The 22,319-nt window shown below is 37.0% G+C and overlaps 1 protein-coding gene across 5 annotated transcripts in view; it reads right to left on the reverse strand.

The window, feature by feature from the left end:
• Positions 1-22,319, reverse strand: part of USP9X (ubiquitin specific peptidase 9 X-linked) — a 107,012-nt gene that overhangs the window by 33,519 nt on the left and 51,174 nt on the right. For 4 of the 5 annotated variants that reach the window (XM_032679014.1, XM_032679016.1, XM_032679015.1 and 1 more), the window contains exons 15-25: positions 18,671-18,758; positions 16,736-17,078; positions 15,226-15,321; positions 11,987-12,198; positions 10,028-10,268; positions 9,682-9,831; positions 9,456-9,576; positions 8,857-8,987; positions 8,319-8,597; positions 5,568-5,693; positions 3,095-3,220 (exon numbers count right to left, since the gene is read on the reverse strand). In XM_032679014.1, coding sequence (XP_032534905.1) covers positions 3,095-3,220; positions 5,568-5,693; positions 8,319-8,597; positions 8,857-8,987; positions 9,456-9,576; positions 9,682-9,831; positions 10,028-10,268; positions 11,987-12,198; positions 15,226-15,321; positions 16,736-17,078; positions 18,671-18,758 — 1,913 coding nt within the window. The remainder of the gene's footprint in view (positions 1-3,094; positions 3,221-5,567; positions 5,694-8,318; positions 8,598-8,856; positions 8,988-9,455; positions 9,577-9,681; positions 9,832-10,027; positions 10,269-11,986; positions 12,199-15,225; positions 15,322-16,735; positions 17,079-18,670; positions 18,759-22,319) is intronic. The other variant, XM_032679018.1, reaches the window with a different exon arrangement.

Raw genomic sequence — 22,319 nt, forward strand, 5'->3', positions numbered from 1 at the left:
TCATTGCAAAGTATTTTATGCACTCCACTCAGATCTGAGTCAAAGCACTATGTAGGATGACTTGAACTTCCAGTACTGTGCTTCTCAAAGGAGGATTCCAAGCATGAACTGAAGGAGCCAGAAGTTAAATAGGAAGCTTGTAAGCAGAAGTTTCATCAGTTAGTACTGTTGGAGTTGTTTGTTGGTTGTATCTGGGGGTTTCTTTGCTTTTTTTTTCTTCTGCTTTTTTTAATACTCAGAACATGGAGTGTAAAGCATGGAAAACAGTTACTACTTAAGCACAGAAAGGCTATAGTGCTTTATAATTCATCATTAAATCCAGTTTTACAAGGCTTTAACACTCACAACTTATTTGACTAAAAGCTTCTTAATACTGCTAGAATTTATTCATCACTATTTTTCAGAAACATGAGAGAGCTGAACCAAATTTCAAACAGCTGTGTGGTGATTTTTGAAATAGAAAGTAATATTATTGCTAATGGGCACAGAGGTTACTCCTTTAACTGAACACTTGAATCAAGTCAGTTGATTTTGGTACATTTCTCCAAAATAAATACTTTGAGAATAATGGCAAGCCCTCTCCTCCACCTAAAAGTAATTATCTTCAAGAAGTTCTGAAGAAACTGAATGTGAGCAGGTCTCCATTCACCATTTATAAATCATGTAGGTTAGCAACATTAACTAGAGGCACTAATTATTTGTTTTGTATGTGAGAAGGCATCAAGACAAAGCAGGCAGAAAGAAAGGATTGCAATGCAGGAAAGAGAATTAATTGTGAACAGGCCAAAGGATGCCTTAGTCTGGCAAGAGACACTACTTAGTCTTTGCACAGCAGCTAAAAAATCAGAGACAGGCACCACACTGTGGTGGGAGGATGTGGTCACTCTGACACAGCTCAAGATCCTAAAGCAAACAGAGGTGCTTTCAACAAGTTCAGGACTGCACCTGCTCTGCACTGCCCCCTGTTCAGAAAGGACAGTTGTTTCTGCATTGCTGCAGGGCTCTAGGAGAACAGCAAAGTGCATTTTGTACTCAGGGAAGTGCTTCCCTACACTCAGGGACCCAGGAGCTGAGGGGTCTGTCCAAGCAGCACATCTGGAGTATTTCTGGTGTCCAGGAGCCTCCTCTGAGCTAATGAGGCAAAGGCAGTTGGACACCACTGGCAGCTGCAAAAAGTCATCTTCAGCCACAGAGAGGATTCTCACACCAGAAATTTTTGAGGCAGGAGGCAGAAGAGACTCCATACAAGTTATGTTCTCAAAATAATTTATCTGGGCTTTAAAGTTTAATTCAATTCACCAGTTAAGTTCAGAAGCTTCGTTAGGTGCTCAACATTCTTTCAGAAGTCATTCTTGATGGTACTACTCAGAAATGCCTCCTTTGATGTTTTCAGGAATCCTGACATGTCATTCTTGATTCCATAAAAATGAGTCTGCTTTTGTTCTTAAACTTTTAATGATAAATCTCTATTCCACACACTTAGCAAAATACTTCTAGGACCTATGAGTTAAAGTCTAATTTTTAGTGGTTAACTTAGGAAACTGAAAGCATTTTCCTTAAAATACTTTTTCCTCTAAAAGCCAGTGTTTGTCAGTCATCAGTATATTCAATCTTTATAAAACCATCATAAAAGTTACTTCCCATCATCTATAAGCAAACACAATTCTCTTAAAATAAGAATGAGACCTTTCTTCCATGATGTTCCTCTATTTCCAGGATACTTTCCTCTTTTTTATGTTACACTAGCAAAGGGTACCTTATTCCTCCTTCTTATTACCTCTGCAATTTCTTTCTCTTTTTAATTTCAAATTTTTCCCTTCAATTTTTATTCCCCTTTTGCCTAGCATAAACCAAATGCAGCTGCCATTTATCAAAAATGTCCATATAAGTGTCAATAAGAAAAAAATAAAACAAAAAACCAAACAGAAAACCCATAAAATCCTTTGGAGGATGACTGCTTCCAAAGTAATTTTACCAGAACTTAACTGCAAAATTTTTAGCCAGAAAAATGTTAGAAAAGCACACTTAGCTCTATTTTCTTTTAGGTGTATTTTCTCCAGTGCACTGCTGTTCTTAAAACATCATATGTGTAGATACAAGAGCATATGTTTGTGTGCTTGGACTGTCACACTAACTAAACCATGTTTTATATGCATGTTTATCACCTAAAAAACCCCTAAAGCCCCAATTTATTTAATGAAGAAGTCATGCTCACAGCAATAGAAGCAGATGCCATCATACTATCACGTAAGCTAAATGTAAAGGTGTTGCATTTTGCTGAAGTAAATGCTCTTCTTCTGACTGATCACTTAAGCACAGCAGCTAATCCTCCAAGAATAAAGCCCCCTTACAGATTCCTTTCTTTTCTACTCTTAGACAAGCACCAACAAGTCCTAAACATGACTTTTTAAGATGAACAAGAGAAGATGCTCAGAGAACAAAAAGATACTTTTTAAAAAATCACTGTCAAAATACATATTACTATTTCCTGTAACTGTAAATAACATTACACACAAAGTGTGTGATACTGCACCGATGTATAACCCCCAACTCCAAACTATGTGTGTAAACCATGTGTGAAACCACCAAGATGTTTTACATATCTACCTAATAAAAAGAAAAAGGTCATACAGGATTAGCAATTAATTTTTTTCCAGTGAAAAAAATTTCACTGGAAATTTATGTGAAATTTCACATAAATTAGCTCTTGGTTTTCATTCTAGACCGCACATATGTGTTAAATCAGCTTTTGTAGAACAGACTTTTTAACTCTGAAGACTAGAAAAACTAGCAAGAAATACTTATTCCTTATTTAGATACAGAATCTAACTGGGCTGAAAGCATGTTACAGCAGCTTACAGAACTGGTGCACTTTTGAACTGACACCAGATTGAAGCTACAATTAAACAGTTACTGAGAAAAGTAATCTGGAATAGAACATCAAACTGTGGTATGACAAGAACCTGTACTGAACTCTGAAATATATCACCACCCACCTAAAAGCTCATCACACCCTAAGCCTGACGTGGTCAACAGACTCTTTTATAAACAAATGAACAGTTTTACAAAAAAGCAGTTGCTTAGGGATTCTTACCTTTTCATAGATTTTACTAATTTCCTCATTCGAGCTGAAAACCAGCTGAACTGACCCACAGCCTGATGCCCAGACAATTTTTTGTACTGCCCTGATAACACAGATATCAGGGATGTATTTTGAAGCCTGAAAAAAAGAGAGAAATAAACCAAAGGAACATTAGAATGCAGCTGCAAATAACATTACCTTGGAGTCCAAATTCCCACAAATGAATTTTATAGCAAATTTAATGCTTAAAATTGCAAAATTTAATAAAGAATTTTTCCTTAAATAGAAAAAAGAGAGATGATGTATCTTGAAAAATATTTGTACTTCACTCAAATAAAATTCCATTTTTTAACAGAAAGTAGGATTCTGATACTGAGTAAGCTTTATCAGAAACTACCAAATTCAATGCTAAATTTCTCAATTTGGGAAAAAACCCCAAGAAACCACCAAACATGCATCTGGAAGGCAGCCAGCCTCTTAAGCAATGCAGAAACTTATTTCAGGGTTTTTCCTCATCATGGTATTTATTGTGCTGGCTGATAGCTAGCTCCACAAATTGATGCTTATAAAGTATTTGATCATTACATAAAGGGACTGTTCTACCTTTAAGATATACAGGGTTTAACGTTAATAAAAACACAGCTCATGCATCTTATGAATGCAGAATCACTCTTCAGTATTTCGTGCATGGACTGAGTTAGCACCAATAGCTTCTACACATTACAAAACATACTACAACTTACTATTTATAGTAAAAACAACTCAAAACACAGCCAAGGTCTGTATTCTACGTAGAACTGTCCAAAAACTAGGCAACCTCTAAAAGCAGTTCTCAAAAATGTCAAGTTCCATATTTCTAACGTTCAGACTTAATAAAAAAGGAAGGCTGAACTACTAAGCTCTCTGCATCAGGAAACCTGAACAATGTGCATTTGTGTACTGATACGAACATCATCTGGAGTTAAAAGAAAAGTAACAGGCATCTCATCTTTGTCACAAGCTAAGCAACCTCAGAGCAACAGCATCATAAGAAAAGTAACATGGGGGTTCCTTTTATCTCATTGGAGTTTTAAAATCTTCGAGTATCAACATTTTTAAAAAATGTGAAAGATTCCTTTCTCTGCAGTAGTCTTCTCTCTGGCCTGTGGAAATCATGTTGGATTTATTTTTTAAAAAACTGTGAGGACAGTTAAAAAGAGTCAGTCTTTTGGATGGAACATCAAAACATGAAAAAGAGAAAGAAAAAACCTTTCAAAGGCAAACTGCGATATATATGAAATTTAGATCTACAGCAGTTTTCATAATACCAGAAATTTGCAAATAAAACTTTAACAGCAATGCTGTTAAAGAAATTCAGCTTTTGTTTGCTTTGACGTGCCTGGTGAAAGAAAAATAATGTATTTATTTATTAGAAGTCCTCCAGGAAAGACAAAGGCACAATTAAAAAACTTGCTTCATACCTCACCTCAAAAGACATTTCTTCTATGGAAGCAGTTTAATTAAATTGAGTTCAACTGGCTGATTTTATGTACAGATGCAACACCGCCACTGATCTAAGGCAGATGGGTCAGTCCTGCAGTCTAGTACATGGTGCTTTCCTTAGACACAGCCCTTTGTTCTGCAGGGATAGTGTCCTTTTCAACACCAAGATGATCATACGAGGCTACTTCTACCTAGATACCTCAGAAATGTTTTGGAGATGGTTTTGCAGATGTGCTATACAGCACAGAAACACCATCTTCACTGCTTCCACACTGGAAGGGACCCAATTCACTGTGGAAGAGGAAGTTGCAGCAGTTCTGATTTCACCTTCTGCTGATTTCAGCAGAATTCATTAATATATTTATTCACTGACATGACTCATGATTCCACATCTAAATAGGGTTTGGCCATACCATATGGATAAGACTATTACATTTTAAAGCACATTCTCTAACACTACTGAGGTCCACAATCCAATTTCTCACTTGCAACATTAATCCATTTTCAATATATAAAGATACACTGGCAAGAACTTGAGACTCTCAGCATTTAAAAATCATGCTCAATACTTTAAACTTCCCTTCCCCTTTCTGCTTTTCTCCTCAGGAAGAGAGTGTTACTCAGAAACCAAAACAGAGAAGACTAAAAAAAGAAGAAAGTATCACAAAAAGTGTTTTCAAAATACCCGTTAACTTCTTTAAATCTATTACATCCATTTTCTAAAGTTCTGATAACGATATTCACAATCCATTAAAGAGCTTGTTCAGAACCTGCCTCTTCACTAAAGCCTCTTTATGGTATTAGACACCAAATTTCATAATGCATATGGAAACAAAGAAATACTTTTAATTAATAGCTTATTGAATCATATGAAGACTACCTAAAGTGTTTCATGAAATTTTAAAAGGAAAATCCATGTTTTAGAATGCAATAAATTTAAGGATTAAAAAAAAGAGGAAAAATGCTATAGGAAAAAAGGTGAAAGAGAAAGGAATTCACCAACCTCATCAGATATTTGCTGTGCAAGACGTATTGCTACATTTCTTAGCATGCATTCTGAAGTTGGATTAGGAATGTTTTGTAGGGCATTTTGTAGCACCACTGCCTGGTCATGCGTAGCCTGGTTTATCTGGAAGAAAGTACTTCTTATACTTACTTTTACATAGGGAAAAAAGCAAAAAGATATGAAGATCTAAAGTTACTTGGAAAGGTTTGGCAGAAGTATGCAAGATCGTGGAAGGAAAACTACTTACAGAATCTGCAAACACCAAGATAAATCTCATTATCAAACAGATATCACATTTGAAGACACTTTATGCTGCAGTGTATGATCACAGAGTACAAGCAGTTAAGAGGAGAGGCACTTGCTCAGAACTTATCAGGTTTGGAAGCTTGTTTATTGATCAGATTACTGATCAAGATTATTCATAACAGAATGTTTACAGTTACACCTCCTTCCCTTTCTGTTGATGTAGGAAAGAAAGGGTTTGGTAAAACAATTGGTTCTCCCTCTGGATTAGGTAACAGTGTCCAGACAGTACATGGTTACAGTGTTCATTATACTGAAGTACATCTTAAACATCTGAGTTAGAGCACTACTGAAGAATTCTGTTCTGAATTATCCCTCCCCTTTTTCTATGGTATTTCCATAACAAAACAGTAGCAAGACAAGTTTTTATCTTTTCTGTATTGGTTTGAGCATACAGTTCCCTCTCCCTGGGCTGCAAGAGCTTCACAGTTTTGACAGTTCAAATCTGAAACAGTTGTTTCCTTCTCACAGACAAACAAAAGACTGTGGGCTGTGGGTACAAGCTAAAACTTCTTCAACAAAAGAGTTTTTTCATTTTCTCTGTACCATTTCATTCAAAAAAGCCACCTCAAATGCTGCTCAAAAGACACACTGTGAAGTTGCTGTGTAACACCTGCCTTTGATCACACCCCTTGCTTTGTCAGCTTCACTAGGACAGTTGATTTAGGGAGCAAAATTAAAGAACCCCCACCAAAGACTAAGAGAGCTTCCACAGTCAATTAATTATTGGAAGCGGGCTGGAAGTGATCAACCACAATATACATGGGACAAATCAGGTTCAGAATACTGTGTTTGACAATGTTTTTAATTCCACCTTCTATGAAAACAAGGAACAAAAAAGTAAAAATTTAAAAGGTACTAGTGACAGCAACAGACTGATAACTGAAAGACTGCAGACACATAACCCTGGTTACCTCACTTCTCTCAAGTACTGATGGAAAGCCAAGACAGAAAGCTATGCTTTGGTACTTATGCTTTAGATAAGGCAGATGAAAGGTATTAACAAATCTCACCTCCATTCCAAGGTGTAAACTTGTTGGTGCTGCAGCAATAACAAAAAATATCGAAGTCCTTCAAACAGGATGATGATGACAGCAAGAATAACCACGTTTGTTCCAACAAATCAGTTAATATTATTAAGTTAGATGTTTGCAACATCAAACAGTGAATACCAGCAATCATGGACAAATGCCACTACCTCTTAAGTAGTCAGCATAAATATATTTTAAACAGTACTTCAAGACTCAAATGATGATATCTGTGTCCCAAACTACCTTTTAAATAACTGTTGTAAGAAATTATTATGTTGTGAGGGCAGTAAAACTTACTCATTTAAACAGAACGAAGGATAGAGTGGCAAACATGTCTGCTTTAAGATATTTCTATTATATTCTAATACGAGACATGAAAAGGGATCTTCACCTCTGGAAAAAGAATTAATCATGTATCTTCCAACAGATGTAGCTAACCATAATGGATATTTATTTTTCAGACTTAAGGGGAATGTACTTGTCTGCTTCAGAGATGGATCTTAGTCAATATTGTGGAATAAAGTACCTTGAAGTGGGACTCTCTATGTATTCTTGAGTACAGGCTGAGAGCTCAAGCAACTATTTGGGATGGAACCTCACAAAAGGCAAAAAAAAAAAGCTAAATAGCTGGAATACTTGTGAAGCAAATGTCCAAGACAAACAGCAGCAAAGTTTACTTTTTGGGTTCCATGCTGTACATCTACTGTAAGAGGACACAAATAAAACCTTGACCCAGAACATACTTGTCTAGATGTACAAAAACTAACCTGCCATATTAAATATCCACAAAATCTACTACAGACGTGAGATCACAGCTCAGAACACCAGTGTCACTTTTCTCTTTCTAACTGTGAGAAATCTTAGGGTAGGATACCTTTCAACCATCAGCACTTAACTTTGCAATGTACCTAAACTGTTCTCTGCAAGAATCTTCTACAAACAACACACAGAATTAGGACTTTAGCAATCCAAAGACTTGTCTTTATGTAGACAAAGGGCTGGCATGACTCAACACCAGTTCTGTTGGTTTCTGCTCTAATAGATACCAGAAATTCAGAGGCACATCCTTCAATAGACTCAGCAGCTCAAAAGAATCAGAATTCTTTTTGTGAACTGAATTTATGGGATAATGTACTTAGAAATTAAAAGTTACCTGCACTGACAATCATGCAAACCACTGAGAATCACATATAGAGCAAGTGCATCTCACACTAACTTTTTATAGTCACAAAGAAACAGGATTTTTTTAGCAAGTTGATCTCTTCTTTAGACAACATTATCTGAAAGTAACAGGAGTTCTTGGCATGCAATGCACTCAAAGAACAGACTGTTAATGAAGAGTGGAGAGAAGTTGCTGCAGACAACATAAAAACCAGAGCACATTGGTATTTGCAGGAAGGAAGGTTCATATTACCGGTGAAATTGTACTTGTGCCTTCCACAACTGGCTGACAAGCTTCTGCCACAGCTCGAACGTGGCCATATCCAATGGCTGTTAGCAACAATTTGGCTATTTTCAGAGCGTTAAGGTAGGCACCCCTTCGAGTTTCCATATCTGCGTTTGGCAGGAAGTTATTTCTGGTCAGCATGCTCAACACAAGAGGCAAACCCCCACTTTTTAAGAAGTTGTATTGGAAGTCACTGGCATCTTCTCCCAGGGGTGCACTGGCAGGCATTAACAAGGCATAAACTACCTGTAGAAAAAAAATACAGAGTTAACTAACAGCAATGCATCAGCTTGGATATAGATACTGAACATGAGAATATATAGGAATACTACTTAAACAATGCTTTTGACAGCATTGGTCATACACATTTATTCCAGTAAATTGTTAAGTACTTTTGATTGCTAATTTCAAACCAGAACTTGATCTTAGACTTCTATAACATTACAGAAAGGACTGCCACAGGGAGAGTTGAAGATTTTTAAAGAACAGGCAAAGCATCACAAACCTCTGTTAGGTACAGCACTTGTGAGGCAGAAGGACCAAAGAATAGCGAATCAAGGGATGGACTAAGGCTGCTTTCCCCAAGCTTTGCGTGATCTAAACAAATAGCTCTTAGTTTCTCAACTGTAGTGTTATCTGCAATAAAAACACAACTTGTAAGCATTTTGTAACAAAACTACTCCACAACAAGCCAGTATTATTTACAAATATAAATCTGAAAAGTTTTAAGTGTATCAGAACAGTTGCAAAAAGCTACAGACAACATCAGACTATCAAGTGTTCTGCAATGATTATTACAGTCAAAAGTGATCCTGTTAAAGCATTGCTACAAAATCATTTCGGAATACAATACTTCTCCCCATTTTCACTGCACTGTGGCACTGAACCCCAATACCAACTGTAAGCTATGCAACTTGATATAGCAGAGAAGAAAGAACTATTTAGGAAAACATTTACAGCCCTAATTAGGATCAGTCATAAATTATAATATCAATAAATTACCAGAAAGTAGAAAATACTCCCCTATCTTCATTTTTCTATAACAGGTGAGAAATCATTATAGAGAATATTACAAGATAAAAAAAGGATAAAATTAAGTTTTACCTGGTGGCATGAGCTTCATTAGAACACGAGCTCCATCTCTAAGGGGTGGCATATTTAGGCTACTGCCCAGGTCTGCAACTTGCCAAAGAAAAGAGATGTACCGAGGATGCAGTGACATGATCTTAAAATAAGCAAATTTTAAAAAAAACCACACATTAAAATTCCTAGTTAAAGACAAAGTATAAGAAAAAATGCATGTAAACTGCTAATTTCAGAATAAGCTTACCACTCCAGGCAAACAGCTTTCAACTTCTGGATTTGGCCCATCGCTGTAGTGATTGCCGTGGTTGCCCGGAGAACCAGTGGAAGAGTCAGAAGAACTATCTGGACTTGAGGGCATATTAGAATTTATCTGTGTGAGCTTAGCCGTAATTAGCTGAAAAACACAATAGTAGTTTTAATACCATGCATAAATTAAGATTCTCTATTAAATAAGCACCTGATATCATGTTAATGGCACAATACAAGGAGGAAGAATGGAACTATTTCACAAGAATAAGTGATCCCGTGCACGGTACTTTTCAAGCATTTACAATCTGAATTGAGGTAAATAATCAGCCTACAACACTCACCGTTTTGTCTTTGAGGTTCAGCTGCCCAATGAGTTTTCTGTCATCTGCAGGGTCCACCAGCTCCCCACCAATGAACAGCTCCACTTTCGTGTGTGCACTGTTGGCTTTGATGCGGTTGAGGATGCAACGCCGCACTTGGCCAATGGTGTCGTTTGTGTGAGACCAAATGTCCAAATCTTCCACCTGTCGGCCTTGGTTGGGAAAACGAACTACCAGGGTGATATGTTTACCACGGAAAGCTCTGAAAATAAACACACCAGAAAAAGTTATTTTTGCCCTCATGAAATAGATTCTTCTCCCTGCTGTATTTCGTGTTGCAGGTATTTAAACATCAAATCTTTACGTATGATGATACTCTCCAGCATGAGATTTTGTGAAGGTCCCAGCAACTATAAAAACAATACACACAGAATCTTTTAAGAAGCCAAACTTGGCACAAGTACGTTAATCATATGGTCAAACTTACAGTCAGGTTACAAACATCAACAGAAATTTTAGAATTCTCTTATAAAGTTTAGATCTTTTCTCTGTCTAGTAACTTCCCAACCAAAATGTGCAAACAAAGATCAATCAGACTGGCAACAATGGTTTGCTCTTTTAGCAAAGCAACTTAGCTTTGCTTTTAAATACACTAAGATCAGAAAAAGCCTTCAGGTCACCAAGTCTTAATGACTTCTGTCAAAAGCTGTTAGAAGTTTTACATTAGAATTCCAATTTTTAAAATCACAATTACTTAAAAAAAAAATAAATTGAAAGGGATCAAAAAAGGAGGAAACAGTTTCACATTAGCAGTGATCACACTTCCCACAATGGCAGGGAGCTCATTAGGAAAGATGTGCCCAGATAAGCCCAACAAACTAATCCCACGCAACAAAAAGAAAAAACTCCTCAGAAAGCTCCTTGCTAACAAGGCCTGTGAAAGATTAGTCTAATCAAACAAGCAGCCCATATAAAAAAAGATGCACCCATAACGAACAAGAGAACTTCGTTAGGACTAATCAATCAATCAATAAATACAATAAAAAAAAGCTGTAGGAACACTGCAAATTACTGACACATCATGAAGAAACAGCAAAGGGCATTTAAAATAAGGGATGACAAAACCCTACCATGTCTAAAAATATTTTAGTTTTATCATAAATCTATAGCAATCACAGTGTATTCCTGATGTACTTTTGAGGCCTTCTTCCCACAGAGAGCAACTATTAACAGTGGAACATTTAAACAGTTTTCTGTTCTGCTTTTCTCTCCTCTCTCAGGAAATATTTTGCTTATGAACATCTACACAACACTGGATTTAAGTGTTTGCTTTTTCTTTATACCACAGACAAAGTTAAGGAAGAGAGAGCTAGGATTCAAGCTGAGTTTTCATTGAAGGACAAATACAAGAAGAGTGAAGGTATACAGAAAATAAATATACTTCAAGGTACTGTTTTCTTCCCCCTCTTATGAGGAACTTACACAGACTATTTCCCTTAGAAATAATCCCAAATTTAGGCTTGCAAAGTAAGATAAAAGATCTCTGTAAACAACTACGGAAGGTGAGAAAATATACATTGACATGTTTTTTGTAAAACAGGAATATGAAAAACAAAGCTTTGACGATGCTAATGTAAAGAACAGTATTGCTTTTAAGTAATTATCTGAAAACAGAACTATATCCAAAACAATCGAGCCTCAAGGTACATTGTGCTAGTTAAAGTAAAGTGCTAGTAAACCAGCACAACAGGTTTACTCTCAGGTCTGCTGTCCCTTTCATGTATATCTGTATTTGCCTGATCTTTCAAACTAATTTTTTTAAAGTACAGTTTCATGTATTAAAAAAGAAAATGGAATTCTGAAACTCTGTAAATACCATTCCCTGAATAGAAACCCTTTAGAATGCAAAAATCACAAAGCTATTAGTAATGTTTTAGTTTAACAAAAATCAAAATCACAATACTGCTTTTTCACACATACCTTGACATAGGTAGAATAGTTCTCTCTTCATGGTAATCACTGTCACATTCGTTTATATATTCTCTTAAAACAGTCAACACTCTCACCATCCGTATTGCTTCTTGTCTTGCACAATTTATACTGTCTTTATCTCCATCCAACACACATAAAGTATCATAGGAGGCTTTTAGACGATCAAAACAGGACTGAATGAAGTCTTCATGAATCACTACCTAATTACATTAAGAAATTGGTGCAATTACAAGAAATATTAAAAATCACCTTTTCAGAAGGAAAATTCAATGGTAGAAGTAAAAAAAAAATCCCCCAAACCAAACCATTTAACCAAATCGACTACCATTGATAAAATAGCTCTAATTTATTGTGGCTTCAAAAATCTTACATGTCATCAGCAGCTGTAACTGTACAGTGCAAACTTGCATGTAAATAGAAAAAGTGGAACTTTGGACAGAGAACACTCAACTGGACTTTCACTTCATCATTTTCTCAGACTGTTAATAAATCTTTAGCTGACAATCTACTACAGGTTGACTTACTTAACCCTAAGAGTTAACAGAACATTTGCAAACCCTCAGAACAACTACCCTGGCCCCAGCCTCCAAAACCACATAACCAAGTTCCAGATACACTCATTTCCTGCACAAACTCAGAAACGGATTTTGAGCTAGATTCAGCAGAGTGGCAGCTGTAGCAGCTCTCTTCGTTCTGCCTGGTATCTAACATTTTATATCTGACATCTAACATCCTTGCTCCTGACCTAGACTGACACATAACCTAGAGAATCACTGCAAAAAATCTGCAGTGTCTCCAGGTAAGTCTGCAACCAAAACATGAACAGTCACAGCTACTGCAGCAAACCACAGTTCAGCAGCCACTTTCCTTAGAGGCAGCTCAGGAACAGAGGAGTTGCCAGCACACTGAATACTTTGTGTGCATGTTGAGTCAATCCAACACTTCTGGAATTGTCAGATCTAACCATGCACAGAGGCACAGATCGATGCACACTTAGTAAGCCCAGACCTATTGCAAGAGAGAAGGCTCCAGCCATCTGCCACTGCAGTCAGATACAGCTTGAATGGCTGTAAATGCACCACCTGGAGAAGCTGTGCTGGATCTGGCAAACAGGTAGCTTTGAAGACTCTAAAAGTGTTTTTGAGGACAAGTATGAAAACTGAAGTCTTAAGAAATACAACTGGCAAGCTATCAACTGGAGATTGTCCAGAGGATTGACAGGAAGCTGAACATGAGCCAGCAGTGTGCCCAGGTGGCCAAGAAGGCCAATGGCATCCTGGCCTGTATCAGGAACAGTGTGGCCAACAGGTCCAAGGAAGCGATTCTTCCCCTGTACTCAGCGCTGGTGAGGCCACCCCTGGAGTGCTGTGTCCAGTTCTGGGCCCCTCAGTTCAGGAAGGACACTGAGGTCCTGGAGCAGGTCCACAGAAGAGTAACAAGGCTGGTGAAGGGACTCGAGCACGAGTCCTGTGAGAAGAGGCTGAGGGAGCTGGGGTTGTTCAGCCTGGAGGAAGTTCAAGGGAGACCTCATCACTCTCTACAGCTGCCTGAAAGGAGGTTGTAGCCAGGTGAGCGTCGGTCTCTTCTTCCAGGCAACCAGCAGTAGGATAAGAGGGTACAGTCTTAAGCTGTACCAGAGGAGGTTTAGGTTGAATAGTAGGAAAAAAATTCTTTACAGAGAGGGTAATCAGACACTGGAATGGGCTGCCCAGGGAGGTGGTGGATTCACCATCCCTGGAGGTTTTTAACATGAGACTGGATGTGGCATCAGTGCCATCCATGGTCTGGTAACCATGGCAGTGTTGGATCAAGGGTTGGACTTGATGATCTCGGAGGTCTTTTCCAATCTGGTCGATTCTATGATCCCTCCACCAAATCTGTGCAACCATTAAATCAAACAATGTTTGGGTCGGAAGGAACCTCAAATATCATCTAGTTAAAATCCCCCGTGCCACAGGCACAGTTTCCGCTAGACCAGGTTGCTCAAAGCTCCATCCAACCTGGCCTTCAACACTTCCAGCAATGGGGCAGCCACAACTTCTTTGTGCCAGTGACCCTCACAGGGAAGAATTTCTTCCAAATATCCAATTTAACCCTACCCTCTTTTTAGTTTAGAGCCATTTCTCCTTGTCCTATCACTACATGCCCTTGTCAAGAAGTCCCTCTCCAGCTCTGTTGTAGCCCCCTTTAGGTACTAGAAGGTTGTTCTAAGGTCTCCCCAGAGCTTTCTCTTATCCAGGTTGAAAAACGCCAGGTCTCTCAGTCTGTCTTCATAGAAGAGTAGCTCCAGACCTCTGATCACCTTCGTGGCCTTCTCTGAACTCAATCCACCAGATCCATACCCTTCTTATGTTGGAGATGTCAGAGCTGGATGCAGCACTCCAGGTGGGGTGTCAGGAGAGCAGAGCAGAGGGGCAGAATCCCCTCTCTGCTTTGGATGCAGCCTAGGACATGTTTGGCTTTCTGGCCTGTGAGTGCACATCAACAGCTCACGTTGAGCTTCTTGCCCCCCAGTGCCCCCAAGTCCTTCCCCTCAGGGCTGCTCTCAATCCATTCTCCTCCCAGCCTGTACTTGTGCCTGGGATTGCTCTGACTCATGTGCAGCGCAGGACCTTCTACTTGGCCTTGTCCAACTTCAGAAGGTTTTCACAGGCCCACCTCAAGCCTGTCAAGGACCCTTGGACGACATCCCTTCTTCTGACCTCACAGAAATTCGTTCTCTCTTCTCTGCCCACTGAAACGCAGCTCCCAGCAAATATTAACGCAGGGAGATAATACCTGATTTGCTAGAGCTCAGCTTGACCATTATACAGGGAAACTCTGTGACCCTTTGTAAGGGACATGACAGAAAAAAGAGATTACATTAGCTTGTGACAACATTCCACAGACCCAGCCAGGGAACACACCGGTATAAATAAGTGCCACAACTGAAAGTTCCACAAAAGGTCGTCCTAAGTATATGACATTAACTGTTTTCTGAGTAGAAGGGTCAAATACAACAGACAAACTTAACATGAAAAATTTATCAGAGTTCAGTCTCCAAATACGAGAAAAAACTCTTTAATTCTGCATCTGACCAGAAACTGATGGCTGGACTCAGGAGTATACCCTGCAAAACATGAAAAGTATTCTCTGTTTTCGAACCTTTCAACTATGAAAATATCACCAAATTGAATTTTATTACTGTTTTTCTATCATATATCAGTTTTCTTGTTGTTTTTTTTTACCTGATTAACTTGTAACCTTGGGCCAAGATTAGTATAGATCTCTTTAAGAAGGTCTATTGCTCTGTTGGCGATGTCATCATTTCCCTGAATCACAACCTAGCATAATTTAAAAAAAAAAAAAGTATTAGAAATCTTAAAACTTGCTGGTATAAAATTTAAAAACATAACTACTACTAAGTATCTTTACACAACAGTATGACTAATGATTTTATCAAGTGAAAGTGATTAAAATGCTTAGATACAAAAAATAAAACAACTTACACTAAAGGTAATTATATAAAAATCATGGTTAAGAATTAGCTAGTTTTAAAGGAGTTCAGACCAAAAAAAAAAAAAGCTGATGTTTTATAAACAGAATAGAATTAGTGTTTATATATTCATCTTCACATAATATTCCAATTTTCTCTACTTTCAGAGAATAAGAAAACTATTTTTTCAGATGCTTGAACAGCCTGCATCACCAAAGAGAATTTTCAAATATGTAAATGGCTGTGAGCGGGTGGAAGGGGAACAGGAAAATGAATTCTGCTTCTAACGTGATAATCTAAATTTTAATTACCAGTCACCAGGTCTGAAAGCAGGTTTTACAGACAAACCCTGCAGGATACTGAGCTGAAGCTTAATGAGTTTTGTCATGCTGACCAGATTAAGGTGATTCCCAACACTAAAACATGCTATCATTATGTGGGCACTGTTCACAAACAGTGTGAATTTATTTGTATACAAATTGTGATCTATTTTGGTTTTAACTATTATCACCAGGATTAAAATACCTAATCCTTCAAAAAGCCACAACCAAAATTACTGCAGACAGCTGCTGTACATGTTTTACAAAAACACAGCCATGATAATCATGCCACAGTGCACCACTGTGGGTTTTAATGCAGCTCTTGAGAACCAGGAACACTCTGAAAAAATTACGCAACAGATTAGATACTGATGTTTTTCCCCAACAGACTTGGCAAGCTTCAGATAGCAACAACCTTCCTATTGAAAAGGAAGATTTTATACATATAGAACAGGTGGCTATACAGAACCTGTGGATCCTGCATAACCACCAGGTTTAGGCAACAGGTTGTGGCTATAACAGAAAGAATCAGACCAGTGGTCATCTGGTCTAATGTAGAATCACCCCAGTTTACCACACCGCAAGGAACGCAATTAATGCACGGAACAAAGCTTAATTATAATGTGCACGTGAAAGAAAAGAGAAATCTACAGGTAAATCACCTGGAACGATCCTTTCTTCTTCAACAGTATAGGCAAATTTTTAATTTCATGTGCATACATAACTAAACTTATGTTTCAAACAACTTTCCATCAAGTATCAGTCTGCAAAGTTACCAGCTTGTACACTTGCTGGGAAGACAGTGGAGTCAAAAGTCATGCATTTACTTTGAAAAAGTAGATTTCTGTAATTTCAATATGAAATCACACATTCCTAAAAATATTAGGAGACTGAGAAAGACTCAGCACTTAAACTTTCAGATGTTTCCTCCAATTAACTCACCCTCCAAAGGTAGTCTAATCCTATTAATTCCAGATCATCCATCATATAGGCTCTTCTCTTTGCTACTAGCTTTCCTTCCCGACAGTTCACAGCTTTGAAGAAACGTTCAAAACATTTCATTCCATTTTCTGTTAATAGGGAAGGATCCAGCTGAAGCACATTATTTTCAAAGAAGTCCTTATTAATGTCAGGGTCTAAGTCTGGTTCATCCCCCATTAGTTTGGAATACCATTTAAAACAGGCTTCGCGATCACAAAGATAAACCGCATTTTCAGCTAAACACTTCCATATTTGCTTCGCCTGAGGGGCACAGAGCCACAGCTGACCATCCTTCAATAAAAATCTTGAGCAAAACAGAGAGACAATTAACAGCACTTCTAACAGATATCCAGGGTTACAATTCAGTAAAAAGCACAGGCACAAAGGTGAATATATATATCTATATATATGTAATTCATTTATGTATCATAAGCATGACCTTGAAAACTTTATTTACATCATGAATACATTTATTTACATCATAATTAGCCCCATGATTTCTTAGTAAGTTTGAACGGATCAAGACTTTATATTCCAAATAAAAAAAGGAATAAGATTCAGCAAAAAATGTCTTGCACAAAAATACCAAGCACTGTTTACATTTTATACATAAAGAAATGCACATCTCCTAATGTAAACTATTTAGTTTAAAAGTCAGGTCACAACATAAGAGAATAAATTAATTCTGCGAGCACTCACAATGTTTTAACACCTGCTTTAGCAAAATTGCAAAAAAAGTATCAACTCTACAGAATAAAGTCAATGAACTGGAAATTTTTCCTTTTATTTAACCAAGTTTTTCATTTGTGTTGAATTATTAAGACAGAATTATTAAGAACTTCAATTCTGAGAGCTAACATTAAGGATCTTTCAGGAGGAACAAATGATAAAGTTCTTTAGAATAATTTTTCTGATTGAAAATCTTTTCTATGTAAAAGAAATCAGGGCCTAAGTTATGGCACTGCTTTTCAAAAATTGCTACATATTCTACATTTAACAACCGTGGGACTTCATAAATTTGTGTACATTAACAAATAGTGAACTTAAAATCTAAGGAAGTTACAATATTTAACACGCAGGAGTGATAAATTAAGCCTATTCATATGTTATTGTATAAGTTCATTAACCATTTAACACATAAGATTAATTCATAAAAATTCTTGGTAAAATTTTAAAAAGTAAAAAAAATCTCCCTTAGAAAACAAGTAAAGAATACTTCAGAATTTGACAGTTCAAGTATTTTTACTTGTCTAAAAAAAGGTTAAAAAGAACTAAGATAAAGTCAAGCCAGCCTAAAAAGCATCAACATACAGCAGCTCTCTGATGAGCAGAGATCCTTTGTTTTCTCAAACAGCAGATGGCCAAAAGTCATCCAAATAATTTTATTCCAGTGTCTTTCTATGGCTCAGTTGTTGACAAAACAACACCAGTGGCTGACAAAAGTATATGTCAGGTTATGATTGTGGATTTAAATCTGGTGTGGTGCAAGAAATAAGGACACATGGACATATCCCTATTGGGAACGTTTTAAACTTTCAGCTAAGTTACTCCAATAGGTATGTAACTGCATCCCCCTGCACATTGTATTGAAGTCAGTAGAGTTCTACACACAGACAGGAAAAAACCACACAAATCCTAGTGCAGAATGAGAGCCTTGGATTGCAAAGATCCTAATAAACTTTATTTGAATATTCCAACAGTAGCATAGAAGCCTCTAGGAAATAAAAAACAAACCAAAACAAAACCACTCAGTGTATTTTTGCATCTGAGTTTTGAAAGAAGTTAACAAAACAACTTAAAGCTGTAAAAGAAAAAGAAATGCAAAGGGTTTCTTTTTCTTTAAAGTATTCAAAGTATTCTTACAGAAGTCAAACAAATATTCAAGTTAAAACTTACCGTAAGAAGTTGAGTCGCTCCTGTACTTCCTGCACATGACTGTATCTGCTTCCTGGCCTTACAGTTTGAGGATCATATTCCCCATGCTCTGCAAATAAAAGACAAGACATTCAGAAAAGGCAAGCTGACTCCACAAGACAGGATGTGTTTGAAGACTTGTTATTCTGAATATAATCAAAACCACTCAAAACCCAGCAAATTTTCAGTAAGGTGTATGAAAAGAGTTTTCACCAAGCTACTGCCTGTTAGTATTTCATCCTAGATTAAAATGAGTATAGGCAAAGACCACCAAGGTCTATAATCAAATCCACAATTAGGTGCAGATACATGTGCTCACTGTTCAATGAAAGTATTACAGAAAAATTAGGAACCTGCATTCTTCTACTTCAAATCAATTTTTCCTAATTTTAGGCAGTCAGTTTGAAGCCAGAATTCAGTTAAAAATGAAAGTATACCAAACATATAATTCAGATTATCCAGCGGGGTTTTTTCCTGAGGATGCTTTAGTTTCCTTACAGAACATCTTTTCCAAAATTTAAATTTTCCATTTTTGGACTTCTTCCTCTCCAGAGGAAATAATTTCTCCATTTCTTTAACACCTTTATAAGTAGCTATGTACACGACATCACTCAGAGGAAGAAAATAAGACAACTTTATCTGGTCTAAGTTTTCAAATACAAGACCCAAATGCCTGTAATACTGACAAGCTTGAAACAGAAGTATTAATTTTAAAATAAGGCAAGAAGTCAAACTTCTACCTGCATTTTGTCAAATCTTAGCATAATATTTTGCTTAACAAACAGCTGCTTGCTTCACAGGAACACAGGTGTTGGTGTGGTTTTGCTTGGTGTTAGGTTGGTTGGTTGGGTTTTATTAATTAAAGAGATACAATCTAGATCTCTGCACACACTACTTTCATCTGTACTAACAGCATTTCATCACGACACATGTTCATTATGACAGCTCCCTTATAAACTAATGAATGCTGTATTTCTTATTTGCAAAGGTGTACAAATTGCCTTTAGCTAAGATGACCCAGCCACGACAGACTCTGTCATGACAACATCAAGACTAATACTAGAATTTATCTTCAGAGCTGAAAATCAGTATCTCCTATTATATCAGGGAGGGGGAAAAAACCCAAACCAAACCAGTCTAACAGCTGAAGTCCATCAATGTTTCAAAATTAAGAGAAAAATTATTGTCATATTGCTCTCTATATCCAAGTGTAAAAGGTACATTATCTTAAAAATAAAATAAAAGGGGAAACAGAAGACTAGTAGTTAACTGATGTCTGCTAAACTGGAGACATTACGTTCACTGGAAATCCTTCAGAAAATTTAAATTATAACCCTAATGAAGTAATCATAAATGGGCAATTATCAAAAGAAGAAATTTGAAAAAAAAAAATCAGAAGAAGGAATATAAAGGTAGCCAAACAAAAATTACTTCAGTATTACAAGCAGAAAACTGGTAAAATATGCTGTGGCTCCAGAATAAGAAACAATTAGGGTAGATATTGCAGAGAAATTAAAACTAATTACTTGAAGTGTTGGGCATTCTGGGTGGGTTTTTTGTTTGATTTTATTTTGTTGAGGGGGAGCTGGTGGTGGTGGTGTTCATTTGTTTTCACTATGGGGACTATCTGGGATTTTTTTCCTGACTGGAGTTTTAATTCACAGACACAACATCAACACTGGCAAGGACAAAAGTCAAATATTCAAACCCAGCCAGCTGCCCAAAGGCAATATGGATGCACTTCAGAATTCTGAAACACTGAACTACAAAAAAATTCTGTCTCCCTAAATATTATCTATATCACATTCTTTCTACATCTGCCAGATTTATTTTCTAATCTGTGCATCCCATAGCAAGTCCAAGTGTGGTCTCCTTAAAAACTGTTTTTACATACTGGAGCAGAAGAATGAACAGAGAAATTAGCGATCAAAAAACAACTAGTTGAAAATTTAAGTCTAATTAGTGATAAACACACATGGAAGATCATATGGCACAATTTCTACAAATAATTACATTTCATTAACACTTTGGATTTTTTTATTACTTCAGAAAAACAGAACATAAAAGAGAACTGACTAGCAATCTTCTAAAATTTTCAAAAGATCTTTGATAAATCATCAGAAAGATGAAACTGTGGCCTCTTTCAGGACTACAAAATGCAATAGCAGTTGTCTCATCTCATGGAGGACTTTGCAGAGTTGGAGGAAAGGGTGAGTTCAGTAGAAGAGAAAATCATAAAGCGTGGAAAAAATTCAGAAACAGATTAGGCTTCTCTTTAAAAAGGCAAACATACAGAAGTGATATCACAGAAAATACTATGCATTAGTGAATAACAGGAGAATAGGAGCACTGTTCTCCATCAGAGAATACAACTATGGAAGCCTTCAAGGAAAATAAAAATATGGCAAATTCAAAATTAATTTAAAAATATCCAAAATTACACAATAATTGCAGTGTTAACTGCCAAAGAGATCTGTTGACAACTGGATTTTGCATTTCTATGGCATTTGTTTGACTTGTGCTGTCTGGATGTTTGCCTTGAATTTTTTCCCTCTGTCTCATTCACTTTCTCCAGCCAAGCTTAATTCTACAGCTTCCAGTTCTTTCTGTCCTCACATGCATAATCTTTTTTCTCCTTTCATTTATTCCCTTTCATTTATATGCCCCCCTGGCATATTCCTCCTCCTCCACTAAGGCATGGAAGACAAACTTCACAGTGCTCTATGTTCTGCTCTATTTAGTATATAAAGCTGAAAATTAAAGAGTTTTTGCACAGGAACTGTGTCTTATTTAGTACAGTATGTGGAACATCAGGAGATATTTTCTGGTTGCCCTCAATAATGTAATAAAGCATCTACTAAAAAAAAATCCACATTATTATTCATCTGTTTTTGTTCTCTGATGCAAATGAGAAGTTCTGCAACAGCTTTGTCTCGGGAAAGCATAATTTAATTGCTTTGTAATTAGATTAAATTTAAAGCCTTCACACACATGTAATTCCTATCACATTGAAGATGTTCATATTCCAGCTTAACTGAGTCATTATAGCTGGGGAGGGGCAGGGCAGTGGGATGTGATTGAAATGAATGAAAAATAGTTCATACACCAACAGCATGTGTAGGCTATTTTTGGACAAAGACAGCGTTGCTTTAGAATACAGCTGTTCATGATGTTTCCCTCCTAACCCTGAGGCCAAACCCCAGATTTCACAGCTGGTCAAAGCCCAAGAGAAAGAAGAACAGAATCACAAACTATAAGATATCAACATAGTTAAAATGTGAAGTTCATTACAAATAAAATGGCATTTTTGCAGCATCTTAGCAAAGTTAAAGAGCACTCCAACAGCTTACAGAAGTTACATCACTAATACTTGTTCTACTCCACCTTCCTGTGAAGACTAAGGCTTGAGAACAGATCAAATAATTTAGTATCATTTTAACATTAATTAGTGCAATGCTATCATTAATTAAGGAACTTAAATTAGGGTAATACCCCCATGTATTCCTGAATAGAGAAATGTATTTGCAGTGTGCAGATTTAACTAAATGTCATTCTCACTGACCTATACCTGGCAGAAGCGACCACCTTCACAGAGCACCGCTATTCACACCTATCCTCAAGGACATATTTT

This window comes from Chiroxiphia lanceolata, chromosome 2, assembly GCF_009829145.1.
Source record: "Chiroxiphia lanceolata isolate bChiLan1 chromosome 2, bChiLan1.pri, whole genome shotgun sequence".
Lineage (NCBI taxonomy): Eukaryota > Metazoa > Chordata > Aves > Passeriformes > Pipridae > Chiroxiphia > Chiroxiphia lanceolata.